This window comes from Schistocerca gregaria, chromosome 5 (assembly GCF_023897955.1).
Source record: "Schistocerca gregaria isolate iqSchGreg1 chromosome 5, iqSchGreg1.2, whole genome shotgun sequence".
Taxonomy (NCBI): domain Eukaryota; kingdom Metazoa; phylum Arthropoda; class Insecta; order Orthoptera; family Acrididae; genus Schistocerca; species Schistocerca gregaria.
Window position 1 is genome coordinate 76,619,632 of NC_064924.1, and position 23,046 is coordinate 76,642,677.

General features: G+C 43.6%; 2 protein-coding genes across 2 annotated transcripts in view; one reads left to right on the top strand and one right to left on the bottom strand.

The window, feature by feature from the left end:
- Positions 1–23,046, bottom strand: part of LOC126272930 (lachesin-like) — a 2,822,604-nt gene that overhangs the window by 1,002,152 nt on the left and 1,797,406 nt on the right. The window lies entirely within an intron of this gene.
- LOC126272926 (UDP-glucosyltransferase 2-like) overlaps positions 1–23,046 on the top strand; it is an 80,720-nt gene that overhangs the window by 45,944 nt on the left and 11,730 nt on the right. The window contains exons 2-4 of the mRNA XM_049976215.1: positions 6,398–6,817; positions 8,591–8,850; positions 12,280–12,445. Coding sequence (XP_049832172.1) covers positions 6,398–6,817; positions 8,591–8,850; positions 12,280–12,445 — 846 coding nt within the window. The remainder of the gene's footprint in view (positions 1–6,397; positions 6,818–8,590; positions 8,851–12,279; positions 12,446–23,046) is intronic.

A 23,046-nucleotide genomic window follows, 5' to 3' on the forward strand; every position in this document is an offset into this window, starting at 1 on the left:
CAGCAATAAATTAGAAAGTGCTTACGATATAGCAACAAATACATCTGTACATACATCTACAGCAATTCTCAGCAGGCCACCTGATGTGTGGTGGAGGATATTTCTGGTACCACTAACTGATTCCCCTTCTTTGTTTCATTCAGGAACAGCGCGTAAGAAGACTGATTGTCGGTAAGCGTCTGTATTATTCCCAAATTCTCGAATTTTCTCGTCGTGGTCATTTCACGAGATGCATGTGGGAGGGAGTAATAGGTGCCCGACTCTTCCACGAAAGTGCTCTTCCGAAATTTCGAAAGTAAATCAGAACGCCTCTCTTATAGCGTCTACCACTGAGGTGTGGAGCATCTCTGTAACGCTCTCGCGCCAACCAAACGATTCTGTGACGAAAAACACCGCTCTTCTTTGGATCTTCTCTCCCCCTTCTCTCAGACTTATCTGGTAAGGGTCCAAGATTGACGAACAGCACTCACGAATCGATCGAACAAGCGCGTTGTAAGCCACTTCTTCAGTGGACGAATCAAATTTATGCACGATTCATGCCTTCAATGTCAGTCAGGCATCTTCGTTTATTAGTATTTGCTTTATGTGGTCATTCCACTTAATGTCCCTCAGGATAGATACTCCTACATATTATACGATAGTTCCTGTTTCCAGCAGTTTGCAATAAATATGTTGGTTGTACAGTAGCGATTTTTCTTTTCCTAATTACGGGTAACATGCTACATTTATTAACGTTCAACGAAAACTGCCAGAGCCTGCACCGTTCTTCAATCCTTTGTAGGTCCATCTGCAAATCGTTACTTTCTTCTGGCATTGCTACCGTATTATTGACGACATCTGCGAAGAAACGTAAAGGGCTTATCAGCGAATGCTATTACATAATTTATATACATTGTAACAGTAAAGGTCATATCACGCTTCCTTGGGATACTCTCGAAGCTACCTTTACATCTGTCGATATCATTACGTTAAGAACTGCGTGTTTGGTCTCTCTGCAAGAAAGTAGCGAATCCCATTGCAAATCTGTTCCGATACGCGGTCTGCTCGTATTTTTCTTTTCACTAATCGGGAGTGCGGAACAGTGTCAAATGCCTTCCTAATGTCGAGGAATATAGAATCTACTTGAGCGCCGATGAATACAGCTATGTGGAATTCGTGGAGGAAAAGAGCGAGCTGAATTTCGCAGTATCCCTGTTTGAAGAACCCATGTTGATTTTCATAGAGGAAGTTTTCGTTGCCCAAAAACGTCATAATGTATTATCATAAGACATGGTCCATAATTCTACAACAGATCCCTCCTGCGACCCTTTTGATCCAGTCGCTAGGTACCCTTTGTTGTTGCAGTGACCTGCAATAAACTGCTGGTAGAAGAGTCGGAGGAAGGCAATGGCAAACCACCTCCACTAGGACATTGCCTAGTACGGCGGTGCGGGTCTCCTACATCGTCCCCCTAAGCTCCTCGAAGTATGGGACCTCATCATCATCATCATCATCATCATCAGTAGGGAAACAAGTCCTTTCATATAATATCTGTAGACTCTTACAGGTACCTCATCTGGTCCTGATGCTTTTTCACTCCAAAGCGATTACAATTGTTTTTCTATACCGCGATCATTATGTCCAAACCTGAAATTTAGTAGTACTGGCATACCTCCAAATGTCCGATGCGTTACTTTACAACACAGCATTACGTAGAATAATTTTTTGTCCAAAGTGAAACAGAGATTCATATTCTAGCATTGCTTAGAGGACAATACTCTTAAAACCGAAGCGAATTTACGCGATGTTGCATGAAGCGGTACGCAGAAAATAATTAGTTTTCTCGTTCATATAGAGTACGTTCTTCTCCTGGTAAACTGTACCATTCAAAGATGTATGTATTCTAGACTCGAAATGTGAGCGACTCATTAAACGATATACAGCATAAGCATTAAACATTACTTCACCATATGTCAGGTGAGGCGCATGTCTGTTGATTCCTAGTTCCTCCTCTCCATGCATCCCTAGGGAAGAACGTTCTACTGTGTACCGTTTAGAAAAGTGTTGCTGTGCCGTGAAGGGAGGAAAAGTAAGTGCAGGTCTGATAAAGGCCACATGACGTGGAAGGAACGATGCAAAACAGAAGTCCACTTGCAGAAGATACAGGCTGTAGGTACCATGTAAGTATATAAGGTATGGATGTCAGGTCTAAGGACTTTGGCAAACGGTTGCTGCAATTAGGAACCAGTATTGCCATAATTATGTAGGTTGCCGATGTTCTAGCCCCGCCGTCGTGTTCATTTGTGGACAAACGGTGAAAGCATTTGGCGACCATAAGTAGACTGTAAAATTCACGGCAATTGAAATTTATGCCATGTAACCCTGCCCAGAAGTATTCCAAAGGAGCTCAACATGCCCACGAAAACAAGGACAGCGACATCGCGTCCACAGAATTCTTTTTAAACTACTACCACTCAAATCGTGAACAATCTAGTCATCTGTTGTCCCACTTATTGCACTCATCTTACAGTGTTATGATGTAAGCGAACAAACATGTATGTTTAATCTGCTAGGAGGCAAAAATATCGTTTGTAAATTTGCGAGGGTTTTCTTTCCATATCGCGCAAAGATTCCAAAACGAGAATAACGTCATCTGCACCAAAAGAGCGAGAGGTATGTTTCTCCAGATATGTATCAGATGCTCCTAAGTCCCTGTCAGCATGTTGCACAGATGCAAAACAATTTACTGCCTTTATAACAGCAGTTCGACGAAGACAGCTGGGGCAATGAACGATACCAATCGACTGGAGAACAGCGCAGTTCATTCCCGTTTCGAAGAAGGGTCATAGGACGGATGCACACAATTACAGGTCAGGCCATTATCACTCATCATGTATTGCAGAATAATGGAATAAATGTTTTACGCTCATGCATTATGACGTTTTAGGAGAACGAAAATCTCTTCTATGAAACCAGTATGGGTTCTTCAAACAAAGATGTTTCGAAACCAACCAAACTCGCTGTGTTGGTCCGAGAGATCCAGAACGCCTTAGACAATTGCGTGCACGTTGTTTCCGTATTCTTTGATTCTAGGAAGCCATTCGATGCAGTTCAGAACGACGCTTAATGAACAAAAGACGGTCTTACCGAATCTGCATTAATTACTTGCTAGAAGACGTAACTGAACGTGTTCTTCTCAATGGGACGAGATTGACGGACGGCAGGGTAATTTTGGAGTACCTTAAGGAAAGGTTATAGGGGTGTTATTGTTTACAAACGATCGTTTTCGGACGATACTGTATAGGAAGGTTTGAAAGGCAGAGGTCTGCAGGAAAACCCGGAAAGGAACTATTATTGGTGCAGGGATCCCTGTTAAATGTAGCTTTTAGCTCATAAGTAATGGTACTGTTCGGTTGTACCATTGTTGATAAATCCATAGAAAGAGTAAATACCGTAATATACCCACGGATAACAGCGAGTAGCTACAAAAAGTGGAATGATTATATAAAACTAAAGGAGATGCCCTGCTGAGATTCATTGGAAGAATCTTAAGGAAATGTAATTTGTACACAAGAGACGTGGCTTACAAAACACTGGCTAGACCGATTCTTGAGTATGGTTGATCAGCCTGGGAGCCTTACTAGGTCGGATGAGTAGAAGAGATGGAGAAGAGCAAATGAAGAGCGGCGTGTTTCATCACAGGATGTTCTAGTAAGCGCGAAAACGTTGCACAGGTGCACAGCAATGGCAGGCGCTAAAAGAGAGGAGTTGTGCGTCACGGAGAGACTGAATTTGTGTTGTGCTCATCATTATTCATGAAAAGTGGCGATATTGGACTGGGTGAAGGTCGGGAATTTTTACGGGCGCCGATAAAGGCGCAGTTGAGCGCCTCACAAACCGAACACCATCATCATCATCGAGAGAGATTGACTGTTAAAACTGCGAGAGCATACGCTGAAAGAAGAGTGGGGCCAAACATTACTGTCTCCCACATAGGCCTCACTGAATGGTCACGCCGAAAAAATGAGAAATGTTGAACACGTAGATCGACACTCATTGTTCGCGAACTGCACACAGTGTACGGACGACTGCGGCGTACAGATGTATATGTAGATTGAAATGTAGATGTTGACATGTACCGCATTTAATGGAACCAGGAGACTTTTCTGTATGTCTTCTGGGGATCACCGCTATCCCTGTATCGAGTTGGCGTCTTGGATGCCTCAGATGGAGGTTCTGTTCTGGGCGGTGGCTCCCATTTGCAGCTATTGCGGTACACTGTCTTTCAAGTGATATGCAGGCTTTGGAAAGTCCGAAAGAGCCAGAAGTGTTCCCTGCAATCCAAGCGTGATAGACTGTGTTATCTGAACATGGAGACAGTAGTTTTGCCCGAATTGGGGTGCTCGTGGTAGAGACTTGGACGCGACGCCTGGAACAGTTCAGAAACGGGATACCCCATCACAGTGGAAGATCTGTAATGCAAGCCTTCGTGACAGTCACTTTGAGGCAAAGATACTTCAGTAGTTCCTGGCAGTTCGTACAAGACTGATAGTGCTCGTAAGGGGTGAGAAACAGTGGAATCCATAATTTGTAGCCTCCACTCCACATCCAGCTGTGGTCGCAGCCCCAAAACATGAAGTGGCTGCAGCCACCTAACAGCTGTTGTCGGAGAGTACTGCCGACGAGTGCACGTCGCCACAAGTTCATCTCTCGACCATACATTTCCCGGTAACAACATGCAACTACCCACTTCTGTCACCATCTAAGCGTCAGTTTTCCGTTTGTCTCGAAAGCTGCAAGGCTTAAGAGAAACGACTCTGAATATTTCCATTAATATACGCGGCCGACTAAAACAGTGAAGCATCCAGAAGGGATGAGGAAAGGAAACATTACGATTTGATAGGGCATGAGGCGTTGTCGCAGCGTTACAAAACGAAGTCAGATTTAGAAAGAACTTTGCAGTACAAGCCCACTTGTCAGTATGATCTTATACCCCCTCTTGCCTGGATGCTTCCGCTGATTCCATAAGGAAGGGTGTCCTGAGGCAAGGTCGTCCACATCAGTTTCACCTTCTCCTCGATGTCCTCAGACAGAGTTGACCCTCGATCTGGTTACACACATCTTACGTGTGGCACAGATCTAGCGATCTTGCTGGCCACACGAGAACGAAAACATCAGACAAACGATTCATGGGGTACATGCCTTGTATGGACGAACGTCGTCCTGTTGAAAAATGGCACCTCTGTACTCCCACGTAACATATGATTTCAGTCTCTTGTGATTTAAAAGTGGCAGGTCGCTATGCACGGGGTAGGTTAGAATTCCTGGAGATCTTGTAGAACTCTTTCATAAGGGCAGTACATCTGCGTAGATCAGGAGGCAATACACCGGTTATCATTGGAAGCCAATAAACTGGAGTAGATCTGATTGAGCCAGATATTATGCGCATTGTCGTATTCATCTGGGTATCAACAAGCCTTGTATGATGACTGTTCATCCAAACAGGTGCACAATACTCAGCACTTGAGTACACCAAGCCCAGAGATGAAGATCGCAGGGTGGTTGGTGAAGATCCCCGGGTAGTTCCGCATAGCTTATGGAGGATGTTGTTTCGAGTCCTCAGCTTTTCAGCTAAGTTAAGAAGGTGTTGTTTGAAGCATAGTGTACGATCCAGGTTGATACCAAGATATTTTGGATTCCAGTTATGACGAAGAATTCTGCCTCTGAAACATACTTCCAGTTTTATGTTTGCCAACTGGTTATTTAGATGGAAGCAACACACTTCTGTTTTACTCACACTGGGTTGAAGTCTCCAGATTTTGAAGTAATTATCTAATGCAGACAGGTGATTGGCTAGAATCTCTTCTGTTGTCTTCATTTCCGGGTGTTTCACGGCTGGCACAGCAGTATTTTCTGGACCAATTGTCAGGTAGATCAGATAGATATAGGTTGAACAGTAAGGGTGAGGGAACTGATCCTTGAAGCAATCCGTTGTTCAGCTTCCTCTCCTTACTTATGTTGCTTCCACTGACTACCTGGAACTTCCGACCACTTAGCATGCTGTTAATTAGTCGAGCCATTGTTCCGCAAGGTATGATGCGGAGAAATTTGTAGATAAGCCCTTAAAATACCCTACACGTGCCTCCTGGGTGGTGCTAATTGACAAACAGAGATTACAGGCAGCCAGACTATCCATAGGATCTTCTGGCAATGACATATCAACTAAATAGCTGGTCCACTCTCATGACTGCATACATTGGTCGACATTCTGGCTCTGTCGCTCATGCGGTCCTGGGGCACGTTGCCGTCGCTGTTGGCGTGGTGCTGGCTACTGCCTGTGGTGCCGCGACTGCAGAGCCCTGGCGCTGTTCCTCTTCCACGGCTCCAGCCACTGCCTCACGCTTCGGCTGTGTTCCAGATGCGGCCCTGGGGCGCGGTGCCGTCGCTGTCGGTGTGGTGCTGGAGCCTGGCTGCGTTGCTGCAGCTGCAGGCGCCACTGTGCGACGGTCTGCGGGCCCTGGCGCTTTTCCACTACCACGGCTACAGCCATTGGGCGATGTTCCGGCCACTGCTGCTGGAGCTGGCCCGCCGCGGCCACCACGTGACCGTGCTCTCTCACTTCCCCCAGGACGACGCACCGCCTACCTACGAGGACCGCAGCCTCAAGGGCGCCGTACCTTCCATCGTCAATACCTTCTCTGTCGACTTCGCAATGAGCTCCAGCATGATTAAATTCATCTGGTTCGAGATGCAGTCCTTCTGCAGGCCCAACTTCGAGCATCCGGTCACCAAAGAGCTGATCAAAAACAAGGAAAAGTTCGACGTCATCCTTCTCGAGGTAAAGAACATCTCCCATCGTAAGACTGGTTCGATGGAGATCTCCCGTCCGTCTAACCAATGTGAGCTTCTTCATCTCTGCTTAGCTGTTTCAGCCTTTACCATTTGAAAATGCTCGTGCTAGTAGAGGGTCTATAATTTTTACCCACACCGTTCATTCTCAAACCAATCATTCCGTGGTGCTTCAGGAAGTGTCCTATCAACCGATCTCTTGTTTGACTAAATTTTTACTATAAATTCTTCGCTCTTTTGTTCCATTCAGTACCTCTTCATTACATATTCCATCTACGAAATTACACTACTGGTCATTAAAATTGCTACACCACGAAGATGACGTGCTACACACGCGAAATTTAACCGACAGGAAGAAGATGCTGTGATATGCAAATGATTAGCTTTCACACAAGGTTGGCGCCGGTGGCGACACCTACAACGTGATGACATGAGGAAAGTTTCCAACCCATTTCTCAGACACAAATAGCAGTTCACCGGCGTTGCCTGGTGAGACGTTGTTGTGATGCCTCGAGTAAGGAGGAGAAATGCGTTTCCGACTTTGATAAAGGCCTATCGCTATTGCGGTTTATCGTATCGCGACATTGGTGCTCGCGTTGGTCGAGATCCAATGTCTGTTAGCAGAATATGGAATCGGTGGGTTCAGGAGTGTGATACGGAACGCCGCGCTGGATCCCAACTGCCTCACATCACTAGCTGTCGCGATGACAGGCATCTTATCCGCATGACTGTAACGGATCGTGCAGCCACGTCTCAGTCCCTGAGTTAGCAGATGAGGACGTTTGCAAGACGACAACCACCTGCACGAACAGTTCGACGACGTTTGCAGCAGCATGGACTATCAGCTCGGAGACCATGGCTGCGGTTACCCTTGGCGCTGCATCACGGACAGGAGCGCCTGCGATGGTGTACTCAACGATGAACCTGGGTGCGCGAATGGCGAAACGTCATTTTTTCGAATGAGTCCAGGTTCTGTTTACAGCATAATTATGGTCGCATCCGTGTTTGGCGACAGCGCGGTTAACGCATATTGGAAGCGTGTATTCGTCATTGCCATACTAGCATATCACCGGGAGTGATGGTACGGGGTGCCACTGGTTACACGTCTCGATCACCTGTTGTTCGCACTAACAGCACTTTGAGCTGTGGACGTTACATTTCAGATGTGTTACGACCCGCGGCTCTCCCCCTCATTCGATTCCTGCGAAACCCTACATTTCAGCAGGATGACGCACGACCGCATGTTGCAGGTCCTGTACGGGCCTTTCTGAATACAGAAAATGTTCGACTGTTGCCCTGGCCAGCACATTCTCCTGGTCCCTCACCAATTGAAAACGTGTGGTCAATGGTGGCCGAGCAACTGGCTGGTCACAATACGCCACTCACTACTCTTGATGAACTGTGATATCGTGTTGAAGCTTCATGGCAGCTGTACCTGTACACGCCATCCAAGCTGTGTTTGACTCAATGCCCAGGCGTACCAAGGCCGTTATTACGGCCAGAGGTGGCTGTTGTGGGTACTGATTTCTCAGTATCTATGCACCCAAATTGCGTGAAAATGTAATCACATGTCAGTTCTAGTATAATATATTTGTCCAATGAATACCCGTTTACCATCTGCATTTCTTCTTGGTGTAGCAATTTTAGTGGCCAGTAGTGTAATATTCAGCATTCTTCCGCAGCACCACGTTTCAAACGCATCTGTCTCTTCTTGCCCACGTGTCTCTGGTGCACAAGGCAACATACCAACAAACTGCTGCAGGTGTTCGGGCCGGACTGCTTCGCAGCCTTCCACCACCACCTGGGGGGAGTCCCAGTGGTGGGAATGACGAGCAGTGTGATGCTGCCCTGGGGAAACTCCCGCGTAGGCAACCCCGACAACCCGGCCTACATACCCAACTACTTCATGCCCTTCAGCTCGCGCATGAACTTCTGGGAGCGCCTCGTCAACACGGTGTCCACCTTCGCCACGAGCGTGGGCTTTGACCTCTTGGTTCCAGGACCAGTAGATGAACTGAACAGGTATGAAACGAACGCTTATACCTCCTCTTGCCGACAATGCTCTCCAAACGTAAAGAATAGAACGACGACATATTGCAAATGATGCATCTCCATGCACTGTAAATGTAGCGCAGAAGACTCACATGATATTAAAAACGATTGACATTTTTTGAATCGATTTTTCATAGTTATCAATCTCTCAACTGGATTAGTGGTTTCCTCTTTCTTTTCCTATCGTTTGCTTGCATTTTCATATCTGTGTAATAGTTACAAATGACGCCTACCTGCATCGAATATTCTAGTGGATAACTGCCTTTGTTAACATTGTCCTCTAGTGAGCCTTCCAGTTAACTATTCCTCCAACCCACTGCAGATGTTGCACTGACCTGAGCCTTCTTCTGGTAGGGCTCTTCCATATTCTTTTCTGATCTATACTGCCGTAATTCGGTTTTCCACTTAATTTTACATTCTTATATATCACTTCATTTAAATATCAGTGAAGGTATTTTACCGAAACCAGTGGTCTTCCTGCAGTGTTAACACCGGTTCCGATCAGGTCATCGAAGTTAAGCGCTGTTGGGCTTGGCTATCACAAGGATAAGTTACCGTCCGGTCTGCCGGGTGCTGTTTGGAAGCGGGGTGCACTCAGGAGGAGGTTAGTGTTTAACGTCCCGTCGACAACGAGGTCATTAGAGACGGAGCGCAAGCTCGGGTTAGGGAAGGATGGGGAAGGAAATCGGTCGTGCCCTTTCAAAGGAACCATCCAGGCATTTCCCTGAAAGGATTTAGGGAAATCACGGCAAACCTAAATCAGGACGGCTGGAGACGGGATTGAACCGTCGTCCTCTCGAATGTGAGTCCATTGTGCTAACTATTGCGCCACCTCGCTCGATTGGGGGAGGGGGGGGAGGGTGAGTGGGGGGGGGGGGGGTGCACTCAGCCCTTGTGAGGCCAACTGGGCAGCTACCTGACTAATATCCGCATCCAGTGACGCCTAGCAGCCGAGGATGATACGTCGGTCGGTGCCGTTGGTCCTTCCGAGGCCTCTTCGGACGGAATATTCTGTTTATGAAAGCACTGGTCGGCTGCATCCTTCTATTTGTTATATCTCTCTTACGTCAGCCATCTTGTGCAGTCAATTCTTTCGCTTCGACTACCACGGTTTTGTTTCCATATTGATGTTATGTAGGACATCATACTCTCCATCACATTGGCTTTTTTTCATAGTTAATCCATTTACCGTGGTAGGTGTGTTGTCCGCTCTTTTCAACAGCTCCCCTGTGTTCCCTTTACGTTCGGCGCGGAGCATTCATGTGTACGCGAACTTCAGCACTGGTTCTGTTCAAAATGTGTGAATTCCTAAGGAACCAAACTGCTAAGGTCATCGGTCCCTAGACTTACACCTTACTTAAACAAACTTATGCTAAGAGCAACACACACTTCCATACCTGAGGGAGGACTCGACCCTGCGGCAGGAGGGACCGCGTAGCCCATGACATGGCGCCTCAAACTGCGCGGCCACTTCGCGCGGCCAGTGGTTCTGTTCCCCTGCCCTCTTAGTCCTGTTCCAAAATCTTCTTTAACTTGGTTTACCACATGTTCAGTGTACAAGTTGTTAAGCAGTTGTGATAACCTTCAACCTTGCCTTCCACATCTCTTAACATGATCTCGTCTTTCTTGATCTTCAGTTTATGTTATCAACGCACGTGTTCTGTAGGTTGTCTGTATAACTTAGCTCCAGTGTTCAAAGAAATGTTAACCTGTTATTCACCTTACACTGTGAAAGTCGTCCCCTAGACCAAAAATGCTGGAAGATATGCAGATTTTTATGGTCTCTCCTCCATCACCAATAGAAATGTTAGATTCGTCTCGCTGATGACCTCCCTGAAACCTAGCTAATACTCGTCCAAAAAGTCTTTGTAATTAAAGAGCTGTAAATCCAATTGGTAGAATGCTCATTCTATTCATAAGTAACTTACATTATCACTAGTCAAATTTCTGTGAACGAGTGATTGTTTTAATATTCGTATTCAATCCGTTAACCATACAGTCATTTTCTGTACACACATTTACGTAAAATACATACTGAGGTTAAAAAGATTAATGTTAAGCTACCGAGCAGGTTGCAGTGATGTTCCTGGCACTAAAATAATAGTTATAATTAGCATGTATAATATTAAAAACATTTCAGTCACAATTTTTACAAAAAGTTTTCGTTAATTGTGTTTGAATTATTTGTTTGGTGGAAACGATGCATCTTCCTTTGTTGGCCTCTTAATTAACTCTTCTTACTGTACTGTTATTTGACAGAACAATATTAGAGGAATGCTATACAATAACCTGGTACATTTTAATAAGAAATTAGCATACTTTACGTCATAGCGTGATCGGAATACAAAGTAGATGCTGACAGGAGAAATCTGTCGAGTTGTAACTGTTTCGGAACGTTCCTTGAACCTAAAACATAAATTACTAAAGTTAATCCAAAACTTTTAGTGTTATAACACAAGCAGGAAAGAATATTTTGCCCATTATCAATCGTTTGTTCTTTTAAAGACTTGATTAACTCTGGGCAAGTTACTTTCTAAGGCTGATATACCTCTTCACAGTATTTCTTGGTACGTGGGACCTGCATTTTATCTGTTTTCTCCGACACGATAGGGCTCCTATCCACTGCATTTAGTTACCGTTGAATTCCATCTAAATTTTGTACACCGACTGAATTTCTCACACCGATTCTCTTAACGGACAAAGAAATTCATTTTCTAACTGCCCAGCAGTAGATGATGGACTCATTCACCGCAAACAATTATACTAGCCAAAGTAAATCGACCTCCCTTTGGCTGTCCCGATGATTTAGTAACAGCCACATCAAAATAAAATAGTAATGCAAATAAATAACTGACTCTCGCAGTTAACTGCCAAAATAAGCGATCCACTCACCAATCGTCTCACAATAATTTAAAATAATACCGAACTGCGCTTCAGGCAGTTTTTATTTCTAAACACATGAAGAATTATTCGAAAGAAATGTAATACGTAGAAGAAAAACCAACCAATCAATAATAAAAGTACTGTGTAGTGCAGACTTAGCAAACTGTTGAATGTCTGCAGCGTTAGTTAATTCTGATAGCTGTATTAATAAATGCTCTACACTGAACTACAACTATTTCCTTAATTGCTGCGTTGTATTATGCAACTTACACACACTGTATCACTAAAATATTGAGTGTTGTGTTGTATAGAACTGTCCTACCTCCTGGACTATCCAAAACTGACCTACACAGGATAAACTTCTTCATTAATTTGATTAGATTTCTTGAAGGTTTGCACTTCGCATTTTACAACAAGAGAGCAAGTTGCACGTTTATGCAGTTAATTTTATATGTTACTTTTGTTACCTGACTAGAACAGATTATCGCCTCAATGTAAAATTCATTTTAATTTCAGGGAGTATTTTGGGAACGAAGTACCAAAGACGCTAGACCTGGTGAAGAATCTCAGCCTTTTCCTGGTGAACAGCCACTTTAGCATCAACTTTCCTCGACCGCTGCTGCCGAATGTCGTAGAGGTCGCCGGCATACACGTTCCGACAACTGCGAAACCACTTCCAAAAGTGAGTCTGTACCTCAAAACAGAATTACAACCGAGATCCACTGACGGCAGTTATGACTGGATGGATGCATTACATTCCACATTAAATGGAAAACAGAGTTGTATTTCTGAATTTGTTGATACTCTACAATGTTTATATAGGAAAAAAATCGTATTTAAATTAACAAAGAGATCAATATGTCCTGAGCCTTAATTTCTTTGCTTTTTGTTATTATCACTTCTTGTTTCTTCACCCAAGGGAACTTTTTGACTAACTGAACTGATCGGTAAAATTACTTTTGGGTTACCAAAGGTTATTAATCACAATTAATACACAAAATGTAAAGTGGAAGTAGATGCCAAGGAATAACTGGTGAAATTGCACACAATTTTGAGTAACACTCTTTATTCAAATTTGGTGCAAGACTTTACGATATTTGGTGCAAGATTTTACCCAACAATCAATTAACGAATAAGTCACAATTTACGATAGGAAAGGACTTTTAAATTATGAAATTATTATAAAAAATTTCACGCCAATAAAAGGCAAGTACAGGCAGGTAATTTAACGTATACAACGCGACACTGTATAATATTTCAAGCTCAGCTAAATTACAGACGAATTTCACTCCATTAATGAATGAATACAATTTGAATATAGGACTTCACTTTTGGGCAGACAAATTTCCCATTTGGTTACAACAGCCGTAGCTACGGCCGCCCACAACAGCCTCACTCAGGCCCATTAATGGCGCAGAATCTAACATTTGTACCACATATAAAGACAGTTTACAAAAGTTCTCAAAATAGAAAAACCAAAACGCATGATCATGAACGTGGGGGGGAGGGGGGAGGGGGAAGGGGGAGGGGGGATGGTGGAGGGGGGGACACTCACAGTTAATATCATTAACATTTCCAAAATATATAAAAAACAAATTTTACAAATTTCTGCCAGTTAACTTACGGCAAACACACACGCTCGCAAGGTAGAACATGCTAACCCTTACAACATTCTCCTTTTAAGGCAACAATTTCTACTCGTAACGAAATGGCGAACTTTTGCATCGCAAGAAAACACACTAATAGCCAACTACCTTTATAAAACACGTAAGGACGTTGAGTAATTGCCTTAAAAGGTATAGAATTGAAAAAACACACAACAGTTTTTGCTGACTAGAAACAATACGAAAAAATCCACTACGGCGTACATTAGCAACCTTGCTTGATGGTAGCCAAATATACATAAACACAAATTTACGTAAGTTACAGCTTCCAGATGGGCAGGAATTCATTATGCAATTGACTAGTTCTTACTACTAGGCAAAAGGAATTTCGCTTCTTACTTAGAGCACCTTTTCACGTGAGTCTAGTAATAATAGTTACGGCAGGCGAGAGAATGGATCAGGTCTTAGTGCCTTGCATTTTAAACAGTACAACCGTTTGTGCCTTAGAGGGGAAAGAAGCAATCCGAACCACAGATTTACTCTGAATCCCCCCCCCCCCCTTTTGTCCTCAAAAAGGGACAAACTTACCACCCTTCCTAATATTACCACATGCCCTCGGGTGGGTAGACGAGAATGAATGGCGGGAAACCCCCACAATATACAGCTGATGTAATTAACAAGAATAACCAAATTAAATTCAATTAAAGTTCATAAAATCTGTTAACAATCAGTACTCAACTTCTGCTGCGTTACGACTCCCGGGACTGAACCAACGCAGCACGTCCAAATGCTCTGCCCAGTCGTTTCAAGGGACGCAGGAAGGCGCGCCGATTTTCAGAACCTCCTCGCCGGTCGACAGCATACGGCCGAACTGCAGATTAGGCCCCTCGCGGACCCACGCTCAGGAACATTCCTTTCGCGACGAGCAGTTTACGCCCCATGCCACGGAGCCGCTGCTCGCGTCGCTTACGCTGATGCCGCGATCTGCGTGCTGTCCCTCCAGCACCGGCAGAGAAGTCGCTTCTAACTCTCCACGAGAGCCCATACAGCCATTTCTTGAACCCACGCGAACAGCCCACTTTTCCCCTTTCCCGCTAGAGGGAGACACTGAAGCCTTCAATTGCGACAGAGGCGCCACCGCCAGAAAACGGAGGGCGACTGATTCACGCTACGCGCTGCGCGGCGCGCTTTTCAAAGCTAACTTTACTACGACTCATGAACCAATCCACTGAAATGTTTTGTGGTCCACGTAAGCAGATTAAATCAAACATTCGGTTAGTTAAAGCTAGCCCTAAACTCTCCTCTGACTGTGTCTGAAAAATTATATCATTGTACGGACATAGGTGAGGAGATTTGACGTCATAATCGTTCAGAAGCCTGAGAAACTAGCTTTTGTTAAAACGGAACACAAATTTAAGAACTTGTTACTTGTTTGAACGCCTAAAACCGAATACACCGAATACACAGACGGAAAAGATTCCTAACACGAAGAATGGGCGAGATAAGCAACAGTTGGTAAGCGTGTTTCTACACCTGAAAGTTGACGTCTATTCAAATTTGTCGCCGGCTGTATGAGAGTGGCGCTCGTAGCGGCACTATGACGACGCAAGTCAGGCTTGTTTTGAACACTCGCTGTCACAGTCGTCAGAGTTAGCAGAGTTAGTTACTGTTGAGACTGGTCGTAGCGACTTGATGTTCGCCAAGAATGCCTTTAAGACGATGAAGACACCATTATCAACAGCTCACCGAGCTTGAATAGGTTCGTGTAATAGGGCTACAAGATCACTGCAGGAAGATTTGCCAGGAATGCAGCCACTGTACATGTTGCGGTGGACACCGGAAGCTACGGTCGCAAAAAGACCGGGCCCCGGTCGGTCACGTGAAACTACCTAGAGGGAACATCATCGTTTCCGACGTGTGGGGCCGGCGCATCGTACTGCACCTACAGCAGCAATCTGAGTAGCAGTTGGCACCACTGTGCTACAACGAACTAATCGGTTACTTCAAGGACAGCTCCGAGCCAGAAGCCATGCAGCGTGCGCTCCACTGACCCCAAACCACCGCCGTTTCCGACTTCTCTGGTGTCAAGCGAGAGCTCTCTGGGGAAAACTGGTTCTGCCTCGGTGCCTGTGATGACCGTGTGTTAGTTGAAAGAAGGCACCTGCAAACGAACTGTCTGTGTCCTAGACATAGAGGACCTACAACTGGACTTATGGTCTGCGGTGGTATTTCGTGCGACAGCAGGAGCACTGTCGTGGTTATCCCGCAAAACCTGACTGAAATTTGTACGTCAGTCTGGTGATACGACTTGCTGTGCTGCCATTCATGAACAGCATCCCAAAAGTGTCTTCCAAGAGGATAACACGCGACCACATACCTTCGTTGTAATCGCACATGTTCCACATGGCGTCTACATGGCCTTGGCCTTCTCAGTCACCAGATATGTCGCCAATCGAGCATGTATGGGTCATCACTTGACGCCGGCCGCGGTGGCCGTGCGGTTCTAGGCACTTCAGTCCGGAACCGCCTGACTGCTACGGTCACAGGCTCGAAACCTGCCTCGGGCATGGATGAGTGTGCTGTCCTTAGGTTAGTTACGGTTAAGTAGTTCTAAGTTCTAGGGGACTGATGACATCAGATGTGAGTCCCACAGTGCTCAGAACCACTTTTGAACCATCACTTGGCGACATCTCCAGTGTCATACACAACCAGCATTAACCGTCCTCGTACTCATGGACCAAGTGCAACAGGCATGTAGAACCAGCCCACCTGCAGACATCCGGAACCTGTACGACACTATGTATGCACCTTTTCGTGCTTTCGTTCAACATTCTGGGGCTTACAACGGTTATTAATGTACCACCATTTTACATTTGCAGTAACTACACTCGCGCTTACATTAACTTGTGAACTCGTAATGTTAATCACTTGTATGCATTACCTAGACACATGGATTACCGTAGTTTCATTACTATACATGAATTATTTCTTGTCATTAGAATTTTATTTCCCGTCAGAGCAGTTTTAAAATAAGGAAAAATGTCTCTTCTACGGTCCATCAGGATCATTCCTCTGTAGAGCTCTGCATCTGTGTGCTGTCGATGTTCAAACGTTAATGAATCTGAAGAGCAGACAAACAATATCGTGAAACGGACAATGATGAATTGAACAGTTTGTCACGAAGATCTGGATGTTGTTGTCGCTGTGACTTTTGATATGTGACTCCACTTTGCGGAAACCTCGAACACCAAGTTGAATGTTTCTGTCCTATTTCGCTGGGCCTAAATCAAGTCACTGGGACTCCTTATTTGCATTTTGATGACGAATAAGGAAAGAAAACATAAATAGCAATTTCTACTTTGTGAAAAATTTAACCCTCACCGCCGATTCTTTAAAGAAACAGCTCCCATGTGCAAAAGCCAGTTTCAGATGTCTGATTAGTTTACAAATGTGTTAAAGTGTTAAATATTTGGCTGCAATATGAATTTTGTTAGTTTCGTATTGTTCTCCATTAGACCAATAAAAATCAATAGTGTTTCTAGTTCGTTTGAAATTGCTATGTCCTCTCATTATCAAACACTAAATGGCTATACCTTGGGTAATTTACGCTCCGTGTTAAGAAAAGCTGATGGTTTCTCAGATGATGTCACCCCTCATTAATTGTGTATCGCACCATGTTATAATTTTGTTGGTATGGTCAGTGGTGTATTTGGATAAAATGTGCAAAATGTGTTGCGAACAGAGTTAGTAGTAACGATACAATAAGTTAAAATGTAATGCCTGATGCTGAAGTTTGATTGCATCAACAGCGAAGAGATAGTAAGCTATATACTTCTATCCTTTCCTATTTCGTGGAGCGATCAGCGAGGAAAAGTTTCTAAAATGTTTGAGATTATGTCTAAAGTTCATTGAACATTGTAAATGCCATCATTTTCAATATTTAGATGAAAACAGTGTGGGAAATTTGCGAGCCGTAGTTTACAGTGCCTCAAGACATGGACACAGTATATCACTCCAGTACTCGACTTATTGTGTTAAATCTTTGCCATAATATTATACCTTTAATTAGTAGATTATGACAGTAGTTTAAGTTCTTAAAGGCAACTTGTTAGTGCTATCGTGTGATTCTTTCGCTCATTTAGAAATAAAGATATGATTATGTCAGTATTTCATGTATTATCGTACATTGATTCAAACAATGTTTAACTTCTCCTGTATAATAACTCTTTTATGATTTATGTGCCTGCTGGCCACAATGTCATTTGTTGCATGTTACTGTTGCATCGTCGACATTTCGTCTTTAAATTCGTTAACCTTCAAACATTGACTTACATAAACTCTGAGTTTTATAGCTAAATGACCTTGTTGGTTGGCAGAACACACATCTCTGTATTCTAAAATAATGTTTTCTCGGTTTTATCTTTTCGAGCTGTAAGGCATCTGTACGAAACAACATTAAATTAACAAAAAAACGTATCAGATACCTTAACCGGTAAGTAAATCATTTCGTTTGGACGACGTAACTTGAATTTCATACTGATGATTCAGCTACTTTCGTTTCTAGTTTAGCATCGTCTCAACAGTTCTGTCAATATTAAAAAATTTGCAGAGCGTCTGTTTATTTGATTCACAACGACTGACCAATGGGTTATCTTCGACTGCGTGATTAATGTTTACAAAAAAGTGAAAAGGCCGCTGCTCCAATAAACTCATTTGTACAACACGTTCTGATTTTTTAATGTCTTTAATGGTTTGTGCCCTTCTCGATGCGGCAAGCGAATGAATAGACTGTAGTAGCGTTATCAGGAGGTTTTATTCTACTTTGCAGTAAAACTATAAGCCTCTAAGCACATAGAGTTGATTGTATCATAAGTAATTTCAGTGTTTTGTTATGTTCAACAAATCACACCGTGCTTCCACAGGAATGTAGCTGCCCAAATAATACCCCTTTTAGATTAACTGAATTTTAGTTAGATATCGAATGTGGAGCGTGTAAAGACCAAATCTTTGATGTGACATCTCATTCATCTGTTACGGAAGAGGTGACACAAACAACGTCTATCACGTTTTTGTCCGCTGATCGCTGGTAATCCCTGTTTTGTAATGGTTTTCGGCACCATTTAAAAGAAGAGGTGATCTTTCATTTACAATTACTTAAACCTAACTAACCTAAGGATGTCACACACATCCATGCCCGAGGCAGGATTCGAACCTGCGACCGTAGCGGTCGCTCGGTTCCAGATTGAAGCGCCTACAACCGCTCGGCCACCCCAGCCGCCAATTACTTTATTCATAATAACAGTTTCAACATTTCAGTAGCTTCATACGCACGTTCGAAAATAACCCACGTTACCGCCTCTACATGTATAATAATGGGACTTTGTATGGGAACAGTACCAAAGCATATATTTACGGGATGGAACAGTAGACTACACCACTCGCAAAGGTGCTATATTTGGTGTGCTGTAATCGCGTTGGCTCACTTCATAACAGGTGTGAATTAATGAAACATCAGACCACTCCAGTTGAAGAGCAACGTACATTTAGTTTGATTCGACTACTCTTTGCATCTTTTAATTACGAAAGTTTTTTTATTTATCTTTGAGTCGACGGAATGTCTGTGTAGTGAGGATAATGTACTGCGTACCAAGTCAGAACTGTTCCTTAAATAGGTCTATAGCAAAATTTGCTAACAATTTTGGTTCAGACAGGATGCTTAATATTGAACCCACTTGTCGTGTTTTTACACATGTATTAATAATAGTGACGCCAAATAATTGTTATTACTATAAATACAAACCGATGTGATAGGAGTAACATTCTACATGTAGCCACAAAGTCACATTACCTTGGAGGCAATTTATTTTGACGACAGAAACCCTGTTCTACGTGTCCAAATGCTGATTTCTTAAATATTCCTGCTTTATGATTATATCATTGCAGTTGCCCTGCTTAGACAAATTACTCACGAATCAGAGATAACAGCTTAGCCCATAGATAACCTATTAAGGAAGTGGCACTAAATTTTTCACACACTATAACAATAACCAACATTTGCTCATGGCTTACGGTAACAATTGATCCCTATATCTGCAGCTACCAGAAGTACCCAAGGGGGAAAAAAAAGCGCAAACGATTCACCTGTACCCGAGCCTGCAAATTCCAGAGTAACAGTAAAGGAATACTAAAGTATTTTCAGCACCGATTACTGAAACCTATTTATATTCGGTTTTTTCCACAATTTGTAAATTAAATTATCAGTAATATTTTTTCAGCTAGACGAATTTCCTAAAATACCACTTAATACATATTTATTAAACATCCCATTTTATTTTTTACAATGTTAGGTCCACTGTGCTGCATGATATATGTATTTCATTACAGATTTTCAGCTCAGATTTGTGATCAGGTACCTCAGCAACTCTCATAGGCCTATGCGAATTTCCTTGTAAATCAAACCACGAGTTTGAATAGTGTCCAGGAATTTTTCTTGTTTCTGGTTCCACTGCGCGCTTGTATTTGATGGCCAAATATCTAGCCACCCTTGATGAAGGAAGGACTTCAGACACCCTCAGTTTCTAAAAAAATTATTGACTTTGGGTAAAAAACTCAACATACATGTTTTAATGTAGTATATCGCAAGCAGTAGTGCTCTATTCACCAATACCCCTTCTAACTGAACATAACAGGATAGCCGAAGTCTTTAGGCACAGCTAACACTGGTGATACATGAGCACAGACGGAGTATTGTATTCATAGCTATATTACGCCCACGTTGGAAAGTATATTTATATAAATTACACTTACTAATTGTAACATACTTGCACTTGAGTAGAGTACACTCAGATGACAAAAGTCATGGCATAACTCCTACTGTCGTGTAAGATCTCCTATTTCACGGCTTAGTGCAGCAATTCGACCTGGCATGGACTCAGAAAGTAGTTGGAAGTTCGCTGCAAAAATATTGAGCCACGCTGCCTCTATAGCCGTCCACAATTACGAAGGTGTTGCCGGTGCAGGAGTTTGTGCACGAATTAATTTCTCGATTATGTTCCATGAATATTCGATGAGATTCATGTAGGGCGATACTGGTGGCCAAGTTGTTCACTCAAAATCTCCGGAATGCTGTTCACATCAATCCCGAGCAACTGTGGTCCTGTGACATGGCGCATTGTCATCCATAAAAATCCTATCGTTATTTGGCGACATGAAAACCTCGAATGGCTTCAAATGGTGTCCAAGTAGCCGAATGTAACGGTTTTCAATCAATGATCGGTTCAGAAGACCCAGTCCACTTCATGTAAACACATCGTCAACATTTACCAACTAAAATCAGGACTCATCTGAACAGACCACGGTTTTACGGCCGTGTAGGGTTTGACCGAATGGTCATGAGCCCTTTAAAGGTGCTGCAGGCGCTGTTGCAAAGGCAGTCGCCTCGGTATTCTGCTGCCATAGCCCACTGACGCTGAGTTGCGCAGCTCTGTCCTAACGTCTACTTTCGTTGCACGTCCCACATTGATTTCTGTGGTTATTTCACGCAGTGTTGCTTGTATGTTAGCACTGACAACTCTACGTAAAAACCGCTGTTCCCGTTATTTAAGTGAAAGCCGTCGGCTGCTGCATTGTTTGCGCTGAGAGGAAATGGCTGAAATTTGGTATTCTCGACACACTCTTGACACTTGGGGTCTTGAGACACTGCGTCTAGCTTCAACTACTATTCCAATTTCTCTTAATTCACGTCGTGCGGCGGTAATCACGTAGGAAACCTATTCACACGATTCACCGTAGTAGAACTGACACCTCCGCCAATGCACCGTCCTTTAATAGTTTATGTTCATATCGCTATCTCGTAACTTCTGTCACTTGAATGTAGTGTGTGATGTCATGTTTCTGCCGGCCGGGGTGGCCGAGCGGTTCTAGGTGCTACAGTCTGGATCCGCGCGACCGCTATGGTCGCAGGTTCGAATCCTGATTCGGGCATGGATGTGTGTGATGTACTTAGGTTAGTTAGGTTTAAGTAGTTCCAAGAGGGGTTTTCGTATGGTACACTACTGGCCATTACAATTGCTACACGAAAAAGAAATGCAGATGATAAACGGGTATTCATTGGACAAATATATTATACTAGAACTGACATGTTATTACATTTTCACGCAACTTGGGTGCATAGATCCTGAGAAATCAGTACCCAAACAACCACCTCTGGCCGTAATAATGGCCTTGGTTCGCCTGGGCATTGAGTCAAACAGAGCTTGGATGGACTGTACAGGTACAGCTGCCCATGCAGCTTCAACACGATACCACAGTTCATCAAGAGTAGTGACTGGCGTATTGTGACGAGCCAGTTGTTCGGCCACCATTCGGGCAACCAGGTTCGTCGTTGAGTACACCATCACAGACGCTCCTGTCTGTGATGTAGCGTCAAGGATAACCGCAGCCATGGTCTCCGAGCTGATAGTCCATGCTGCTGTTCGTGCAGATGGTTGTCGTCTTGCAAACTTCCCCATCTGTTGACTTAGGGATGGAGACGTGACTGCACGATCAGTTACAGCCATGCGGATAGGAAACCTGTCATCTAGACTGCTAATGATACGAGGCCGTTGGGATCCAGCACGGCGTTTGGTATTACCCTCCTGAACCCACTGATTTCATATTCTGCTAACAGTCACTGGATCTCGACCAACGCGAGCAGGATGTCGCGATACGATAAACCGCAATCGCTATAGGCTACAATCCGACCTTTATCAAAGTCGGAAACGTGATGGTACGCATTTCTCTTCCTTACACGAGGCATCAACTCAACATTTCACCAGGCAACGCCGGTCAACAGCTGTTTGTGTATGAGAAATCGGTTGGAAACTTTCCTCATGTCAGCACGTTGTAGGTGTCGCCACCGGCGCCAACCTTGTGTGAATATTGTGAAAAGCTAATCATTTACATATCACAGTATCTTCTTCCAGTCGGTTAAATTTCGTGTCATTAGCACGTCATCTTCGTGGTGTTGCGTAGTAGTAGGGTTCTGCCTTACGGCAGGTCTTGTCATGGCTTAAGCCTCTTCCACTTTTGTCGGTCCATAGCCAGTCTTTTCATTTCTGAATATTTGTCTCCTTTGGTATTGTTCAGCATTTGATATCTTATTTTTCCTCTTCCCCTTTTTCCCTCCACCATTCCTTCCATTGCTTCCTTGAATAAACAGCCCTCCCCCCCAAACAATGTCAAATTTCTCTTGCCGATGACTTTCATCATGTTTCTTTCTTCTCCATCACTTCTTAATACTTCTTCGTTCTTTACTCGGTCTTCCCATTTCACTTTTTACATTCTTCTCCATATCCACATCTCTAGTGCCTCCAATCTTCTTTCATCTTCCTTTCACAATATCCAGGTCTCCGCACCATACAGTGCAACGCTCCAGATGTAACATTTGGCAAGTCTTTTCCTCAGACCTGCTTTTAGTGCTGCACAAAGTAATTTCTGTTTCCTCTTGAATCCTTATTTTGCCATTACAATTATTTTTCTAATTTCTGTTGAGCAATACATATCATTCATTATTACACATCTCAAGTAATTGAAGTTATTCACTTCCCCTATTTTCTCTCCCCCTATTTTCATACGGTCTTTTCTCCCCTTTCCTCCAATTACCATGCTTTTCTTACAGTTGTCAGTGCTAATAGACAAG